Source organism: Anoplophora glabripennis, unplaced genomic scaffold (genome assembly GCF_000390285.2).
Source record: "Anoplophora glabripennis isolate ALB-LARVAE unplaced genomic scaffold, Agla_2.0 scaffold792, whole genome shotgun sequence".
Lineage (NCBI taxonomy): Eukaryota > Metazoa > Arthropoda > Insecta > Coleoptera > Cerambycidae > Anoplophora > Anoplophora glabripennis.
In genome coordinates, this window is record NW_019416871.1 from 1 (window position 1) to 9351 (window position 9351).

Genomic DNA, 9351 nt, shown 5'->3' on the forward strand with positions numbered 1-9351 from the left:
GATAGTGGTCGATGCACTTCTTTACTATGAGTGCAACACCACCCCCGTTACGGTTTCTGTCAAGTCTGTATATGTCATAGTCAGGGATGGAGGTATGGGGTGGGTAGGAGAGGCTGTCTGTGTGTTTGTGTAGTGTTTTGTGTCTTGTGTGTGTTTGTGTTTTTGTGTTTTTAGCTTTGGGGTACTGAGGGCACCCCATTTAGCTGGTGGGGTGTGGCCCGGCGCAATTTGCACACCTGGCGGGCGTGTATTTAGGCTTTTTGCAGACGTGCGTGCTGTGGTTTTCGCCACATTTTACGCACTTTGGCTCAGCTGTGCACCGGGTCTGGCCGTGGCCGAACCGCTGGCACCGGTGGCACTGTGTGGCAACCCGCTGCTTTCGCTGCAGCTCTACTCGAACCACGAGCGAGCAGCAGCGGGTTACCTTCAGGATGTCCTCCTGGTCCTGTGGGGCCTGAACTAGGACCAGGGGCATTTCCTGTTTATTTTGACGGCTCGCCATGCGGTGCACTATTGCGCCGGGGAACCCTTGTCTTGCGAGGTCGAGTTGGACCTCACTTGGCGAAACACCCGCAGGTATTCCGCGTATCACCACCCTCAGCGTTTTTTCTTCGCTGAGGGTGAAGGTGTGGTACTCCTCGCCTTTGTCTGTCAGTGTCTTTGTCAATAGTCTGTGGTCATTAGGTGTGTTTGGGTATATGGCTATACCGTCTTTAGTCAATTTGGCTTTTGTATAGTTAATGTTAAGTGTCGTGAGTATTTTTTGTACTTGTGTCCACCGTTCTTGCTTTCGCAAGATTACCGGGGGGACTTGTTTGGTTTTGTCTGTCTGTTGTGTGTTTTGTGGGGTGTTTTGTAGGGCGCTTGTGGAGGGTTTAGGTGTCGGGGGGCGCGTGTTTGGTGTTTGTGTTCGTGTTTTGTTTGTTTTGTCTGATTTTTTATGTCTTGGGGCTTCGTCCTCGCTAGAGGATTCTGCCGTGTGTTTTTTGCGTTTCTCTGTCCGTGTGTGTGCGGGGTGTGTGTGTGGGGGGGGTGTGTGTGTGCCTGTCTGGGGTATATTGTCTGTCATTTGTTTGTTAATGAGTTTGTCAAGTTTTTGGTGTAATTTAGTGGTGTTTTCGTCCGAAAGTTTAATTGTTTTTTGCAAATCGACGATTTGCTGTGTCATGGTTAGTATTTGTTGGTATTGTCGGGTGTTTTGTTCTGTCAGTTCGTGTATTTGTTGTTTTAGCGTCTCGTTTTCATGTTTTTGTGTTTGTAACTGTTCGTATAAATCTGTTTTATTGGTCATATTTTTTGGTGAAGCGGAGACTCTTGAAGAGGGTCTTTCGCTGTCTGTATCGTCCATGTATATGTATATGTTCTCCTCGTTTTCGGAGTCCGACATTGTGTGCGTGTGTGTGTGTATGTGTGTGTGTGTGTGGGGGGGGGGAAGGTGTGTAAGTGTTAGTCGTGTGGGGATGCCCCCTTACGGGGGCGTACGTGTCTTTTGGTGTATTTGTCTGTCTGGTATATTGTTTGTCGGGGGTCGCAATTTTAAAGAAATGTATTTTAAAGTAATGCAAATAACTGAAAAATAAGTAAAAGTGGGACTTACCTGGGCATAACCCCGGCACAGGTACCTGTAACAAATATGTCGACGGCCTCTATGCTTAAGCCGGGGATTAGGTCGGTGGTTAAGAGGAAAGAAAGGGATTCTTTCCAGGTAGCCTTAATAAAGGCAGGTAGAATTTGCTCCTTGCACTACACTTTCACAAAACACGTGTGCTCTGCTCGGCTGTCCGCTCGGAATTGACTTGAACATGACTTATCCTAAAAAATTTTCGATGAAAAACTAGATGTTTTGATATTCGTTGTAAACGTGTGTGTTTTAAGTTTACTTTATATTTTAGCAGTTTTTTTTCTGTTTAGGTATACAAAAAGTAAATTTGTTATCCATAACATGAATAAAGAAAACTTACTAGGTTTATTGGCGGAATTACTAGCAACTGGAATTTTATGGGCTTAAAATTAAGTAAAAAATTCACAGATTAAAAGCCTAAATTTGTGTAATTGTAGATGTCGAGCGTCATATTGTTTATAACAAAAGAAAAAAAATTATTCTTTTTTCAGTTTTTCGCTTACATCTCCGAAAATAAGCCTCTAATCGACATGAGGTATCCTTATCGATTTTCTTCCTGAGGAAATTTGCTACAAATACAGGCTTTTACGAAAGCTCGCAAAAATTTTTTTATATTGCAAAATTAGCAGTCAAAATATGTGCAAAATTTTCAGAATTAAAGAACAAATTTGACTGAAACTGGATGAAACTACAGAAAAAATTTCAGTCAAATTTGTTCTTTTTATATTTTGCACATTTTTCTAAAAGGGGTACTGTTCTCGCATGGGAATTTTTGCATATGTTCCAGTTGACAGTTGACGATATTGACATCTCTGCTTCTGGCTAAATACCCCCTGGGTGAAAGCCAAAAACAGAAGAAGAAGAAGATATCTCTGCAATTGTTGATATGGAAGAAAAATTAATATCAGAATTTATGACATTGGTTAGCAAAAAAGAAGCAGTAATTTCTTATCAAGTATACCTGGAAATTTGCGAAATAAAGAGATATCACGATGTATCTTATTCTTTTAATTCTTTGCTGAATAAGATTTGTATATCTGCTAAAAAAATTAAAAATGGACCAACATCTATATTTATAGCAATTTCGTTAAATGACGATCTAAACTTTGTAAAAATTAGAGACATTGTACAATCATTTCCAAATGAATTAATATTTGTAGTAATAGTACATTCAGATTCGACGACTGTGTATTATCAATTAGCTGAAAATTTATTAGAACCTAGGGATACAACTGCAAAACATTTAAAAGAAAATAAACAAGAAAAATTAGATAACGACTTAAAGAGAAACAGACAGCTTTTAGAACATAGTGCATTACTTGGGCTTCAAGTAACTCTGAAATGAAGTTTTCTTGTGGTAAAATAGAATAGGTAGGTCTACTTTGTTTCTGAAATTAAAGTATATTTTATTTTGAAGATAATATATATATTTTTTTAATCAGAAATAGATAACTGTTAATATGTCGTACAACTAATAAAAATTGCTATTTTTGCAGAAAATGGCAATGAAGAAAGGGAAAGGGTTTGCTGTACTCATACCACTGGACTCTAATCCAGAAGAATTGGTCTAATTCAGGTTAATCAAAAATGTTTATTTTAGATTATTGGTATTGATGAAGTTCTATTCTCAATAAAAAAATATGTGTTAAAATAAGTGCTCTATATTTAACAAAACTATTACACATTAAAAATGATCACATTATTTGTCAATAAATAAGTCAATTTAAAAAATAAACTACATTTGGGAGTTACAAATTTTTTTTTCCATTAATTTTCGAAATTTTATTTCGTGAAATATTGTCAAAAAATAATAAACCAGCTGCTCGTTCAATACTTTCTGGAGGAACCTGAAAAATACCAATACAAGTATCAATTAAACATCAACTTCAATGCAATAAACAAATTAAATAATCTTGATGTGATTAATTTTAAAATATGTATACAGGCTGTTACAAATTTGCTTTTCACTTCAGGGATCTTGGAAACTGTAGGAGATACGAAGTAGCTTAAATGGGGTGATATTGAAAAAAGAAGAACACTCTCATGGCAACCTTTTGCCTTCTATCGAATGGCATAATCAATTTTTATATGTAAGGTTTCGTCTCTCCAGGACCATCATCAACTTTATTTTTTTAAATGCGACCCTGGAAATTTTATAACATTTTTTGCAAGCCTTCATGACCCCCAATACTGTACTGCCTCAGCTCGAACCAGATTCAGACATTTTGTGTCGAAAAATTCATCTTCAATGTATTCGTTCCAAATTTATCTATTTTTCTTTTAGATTTCTATGTTTCTTGAATTATTGTACACTCTAAGTGTTGTTAGACCCTGTGAAATCCACATAGTTATTTAAACTATTACCATCACATGTTACAATAAAACATTTATTATAGTTCACCTGGTCATACATAATTCGATAAGTTGTTGCGTCAAAATTAAAACATTACTACAATTTTAATTTCATTATGACAAATTAATTCTTAAAAATGCATATGAACAACCAAAACGCCAACTGAATATTATACTTTAAAAAATTACAGTAAATGTTCAAAAACATTTCCATTTTGGCAAATGTTGAAATTGAAGATAAGCATAATACGAGGGTTGTCCGTAAATTAAGGTCTCCAACAAGCTCCCGTTGCGGCGGAGCGAGCTACCTTAAATCAGACAACAGCATCGTGTTCCTTGTTTCCCCCACCACTAATCTGGCTGGTCACTACCTCGCTGTGACGACTGACGGTCAGTCTTGGCCTTGGCTTAGCAGCCGTTAATGATGGAAGGAAAAATCGGCGCTCCCGCCAAGTGTGAATTGCGTTCGGTGATTAGATTTCTGTGGTTTAAGGGGTCACCCCCTATTGAAATTCATCGCCAGTTGACCGATGTGTATGGACATAAAAAATGTGCGGAAGTGGTGTAGAGAATTTGCAGACAGTCGTACAAACGTGCACGACAAGGCCGGCCGCGGGCGTCCATCAGTTTCGGACGAGACAGTGACGAAAGTTGAGGAGCATTTGCTTGCGGATCGGCGTGTGACTGTGCGAGAGATTGCCGAACTGATAGGAGACGTCTCCAAGACTACTGTAGACAAGATTTTAACAGACATTTTGAAATATCACAAGGTGTGTGCCAGGTGGGTGCCACGGATGCTCACCGATGAACACAAAAAGAAGCGCATGGAAAGTGCTCGCGAGGTTCTGCGCCGTTACCGAGAAGAGGGTGAGGAATTATTGGATTCAATTGTAACAGGGGATGAGACTTGGGTCCATTACTTCACGCCAGAGACTAAGGAGCAATCGAAACAATGGCGACATTCCGATTTTCCAAGTGTCAAGAAATTCAAGCAAACGTTTTCAGCGGGGAAGGTTATGACTTCGGTATTCTTGGACAGGGAAGGTGTTCTGCTGGTTGACTACCTGGAAAAAACAATTAACGTGGCAAGGCACTGCGAGACACTAAAAAAGCTACGCGTGCTATACAGAATAAAAGGAGGGGTCGGCTGACCAAAGGAGTTTCTTTGCACCATGACAACGCCCGCACTCAAGTCGCCCGCACCACGATGGATCTTATCGCCAAATTCGGGTGGGAAATCATGGACCATCCTCCTTACAGCCCTTATTTGGCCCCTAGTGCCTATTATTTGTTTCCCAACCTGAAACAACACTTGGGAGGAACGAAATTCTCCAGCGACGAAGAGCTGAAGGCAGCCGTCGATACCTTCCTGCGTGAGTCAAGGGAGAGTGGTACGACGCGGGTATGAAAAAGCTCCCAGAACGACTCCAAAAATGCATTGATCGTAATGGGGACTACGTTAAAAAATAGCTAATAAAAGTCCAGCTTTCAGAGTATGTACTTAGTTTTGTAATAAAATGATGTTTACTATTTGAAAAAACATTGGAGACCTTAATTTACGGACAACCCTCGTATGATCGGAATTTATTATATCTGTAACCGCAACTGTGAAAGAACATGTCAGATGTATTTGTACGAATATCCTGAAAAAAGTTAGATCAATATTTGTTTGAATTTTGAGCTCTTGAGAAACCTAGAAATAACTATGAGCACAGGATTAAAACTCTAATAATGTTTTATTGTAACATGTGATGGTTATAGTTTAAATAACTAGGTGGATTTCCCAGGGTCTAACGACACTTAAAGTGTACGAAAATTCAAGAAACATAGAAATCTAAAAAAAAAATTTGATAAATTTGGAACGAATACATTGAAGATGAATTTTTCGAGACAAAACGTCTGGATCTGGTTCAAGCTGAGTCAGTACAATATTGGGGGTCATGAAGGCTTGCAAAAAATGTAATAAAATTTCCAGGGTCGTATTTAAAAAAATGAAGTTGATGATGGTCCTGGAGAGACGAAACGTTACATATAAAAATTGATTATGTCATTCGATAGAGGGCAAAAAGTGGCCATGGGAAAGTGTTCTTCATTTTTCAATATCTCCTCAAACAAAGCTGAAATGAAACAAAAACGGATTTCTAAAATTTCGTTTTTTTTCAAATATTTCGAAAACTAATGTTAGCCTTGATTTTTAGAGGCATAATGTTGGTCCCCTGATTACGCCCCCATTTAAGCTACTTCGTATCTCTTACCGTTTCCGAGATCCCTGTAGTGAGAAGCGAATTTGTAACAGCCTGTATAGAACTTTTCGGGCCAGTATGAACTCATAAATATGGTAGAACGATTATCTGAGGTAATATTAGTGACTCTCATCTTGGATAACTGAAAACTCAAGGATAGTTCATATTTAAACGATTTTTATTAGTTTTTTAATTCTGAATAGGAAAAATGTATATCCTCGTTGTGCCTTCAAAATGCAACGTGCATATTTTCAGCAAAACATGTTAAAATGCAGAATTCGATAAACGACATCAAACCGGATAATCTGGTTAAAAACAGTCATCTTATTTTTTACAGAATTGTGACTGTTTGGTATAAAATTAAAAATAACTTGTAATTTTTAAATAAAAAAGACCAAGATACAGTTTTTTAACTCCTTTGACCAATATGATATAATACACGTCACGTTTTGAAGGTGCAATGATGATATGGTGTCCAGGTTATTGGAACAGTTGACTACTGATTTATCAGTAAGGGGAGTCAAAATTAACAAAGTTGATTTATAAATACATTAAGCAGTGATGGAGACAAGGCAAGTCAGTACCACTCAGAATTTCAGCCACTTTCAGACATTTCTAAGAAAAAATATTTGTTCCATTTTGATCGAAGAACAAACCATTACAGTTCTGATTTTGTTTATTACAAAATAAACTTACCACACAGCGTAACAAATTGAAAATAACTGTACAACTACTCGTTTTATAGAAACAGTTAATGGAAATTTTTTCTCAAATATATTACGTCAAAAAATTATTGTATCTGTACTAAAACTTAAACACCATGAAACATTTTGAACTAAGTTATATTTTTGGCATCAAGATTATCTGGTAGCATTTGTGTTAGCTTACTTAAATACTTATTTCCCTCGGAGAGAACAATTGTAACAAATTAAAAACATGAAAAATACAGCTGAGAAAGAGACAGATATGTACAATTTCAAATGTTTGATTTCAGAGACAAATGATTAATGTAGTGACCAATAAAATAATTTATTTTTGTAATAGTACACAAAAATTACAACTCAGACTAAAAAACTGTGACAAAATTTACTTACTTGAAAACTGGTTAAAGGTACATCATCATCTATGACTTGATTAGGCATTACATATGCTTCCATTTCTAATCTTCCGTCTAGAGTTTCACCTACAACTACTTTATAAAAATGGGTTGGAACAGCTACATGATTTGCACCAATAACTTCATATTTTACATAATTCTTCCCATTTGCTTCTTTTCTTAAAAATTAACAAATTTTTTATAATAGTATTTTACATCATGTTCCAACCACAATATTGAAAAATGAAAATATAATATATTACCTTGGTAAATAAAGAGGACCAGTACAACAGTACACATTTGGGTAAACTTTTGTTAATTTTCGAACATGTTTCTCCAACCTATTCCATGAATGTCTGTTAAATCCTACGCCAACTTGTGGGGCCATATTTGATAAGAAAAAAGTTTGTTCAATATGTTTCTGTGAAAATTTATGATTCCCTGCTGCCGCTAAATGTCCACGATCATAACCAGAGCCTTTATAATCCGAATTATCTGACCTACAAATGTTAATTTAAGCAATGATTAAGAAAATTAAAATTTACAAACCTAAAAAATTTATGGATACTTTCATCAGGTTTAAATTCACATTTTGACCTATCCACGGCATCGTTCTTTTTAACATTATCAACTGTTAAGTGTTCAAATACCCAGTGAGCAACTCTATTACGACGGTCATAACTTAAAACAAAATCATCAAAAGATCTTACATTATCTAAACCAGGAAAGCCATATTTCATTATCTGAGAACATCTACTAACATTACTTTCGACTGGAGCAGGAGAAAAAGCAGTAGCTGCAGAAACCGTACCAAATATTGGTAGGGCAGGTAGGTTATAAATTTGTTTTTTTAACTGAGACCTATTTTTTCTCTCAAAATATGTACCTGCTAAAAAGCTACTCGCCGTCAAAGATCCTAACAAAATATATTTTGAAATTTTTTTACTACCCATATTTATTTTTTAATAACTAAACAAAATTATTTAATATAATAATACTCTAATTTTAATCTGTATACAATCCATTAAATCATTTTATAAAAGTCACAGAAATTCAACAATAAAAATATTAAAATATTAGGTTAGTATTTCTTGTCTAGGGCAGAGATATAAGGGGTTTACGAAAAATATATCTGACCAACTGATCCGAGCGCTGCTTACTCTGGTCAGAGTGCTCTTTTAAATTGGCTATTTTCGTAAGCACCTAGTCGAAACCGATCTAATCTAACCTCTATCACTATCTACATGCAATAATTCTACAAATAAATGTGAAGAGTGGTATCTGTATGATGTACGACTACAATAATAATAATGTTCATCTACATCTACCATATCTAAATTGTTATTTAACATATTGCCATTTTTTATTTTTTTCTACACCAGACAACTGAAGAGAACGAAACGAAGTTCATGTTTCATTCAACAGTCAACAAAACAATCTTTCTTTAGGGGTTTACGATAATTGTATCGGAGTGGTCGGAACAAGAAAATGCCGTACGAATATTCACTCTGATGATTCGATCCCATTACGAAAATGCAACCTCAATGCCAGGGCCTGAGAACTTATACTTGAAAATATGGGGACACTGGGAACCACGTGACTTGAGATGGATATACAAGTTGGGGAAAGAGTCAATAGATGTCGCCACAAAGATTTTGTAGAATAAATTTTGACAATTGCAATTATGAATCATTTCATGTCGCGCCGCGCCATTATTCCATGGCTAGAAATTGGCCTCAATGATTTGGGATCGAGGGGGATTATCCCTCTTTATCCTGCCTCATCTCGTGTAGGCCTGGACAGCCTTCGTAGGTGGGCCCCATCCGTCGTCTACCCCGACCGCAAATGCGGCCGGTGTAGGCGCTTTGTGGGACCTCCTTTTGTCCTGGCTGGGCCCCGCCGGCTAGGGCCCTTTCTTCTGGCGCTCTTCTTGCTTCGCCGGCTCGTCTGTGTAAACCCCGGGGGTAGTGTCATGTTTATGTGTGGTATGGTTGGGTAGGGTAGTGCGGCTATGCAGCCTGGGATGCGCTTTGCTAAGG

General features: G+C 37.1%; 1 protein-coding gene across 1 annotated transcript; it reads right to left on the reverse strand.

Moving 5' to 3' along the window:
* Positions 1–3266: 3266 nt before the first annotated feature.
* LOC108914322 (endonuclease G, mitochondrial) lies at positions 3267–8412 on the reverse strand. Its single transcript, XM_018720106.1, has 4 exons — positions 7862–8412; positions 7576–7812; positions 7311–7491; positions 3267–3468 (listed from the first exon to the last, which is right to left on the reverse strand). Exons 1-4 carry the CDS (start codon positions 8263–8265, stop codon positions 3370–3372), a joined length of 921 nt encoding a protein of 306 aa, XP_018575622.1. The 5' UTR covers positions 8266–8412; the 3' UTR covers positions 3267–3369.
* Positions 8413–9351: the final 939 nt, after the last annotated feature.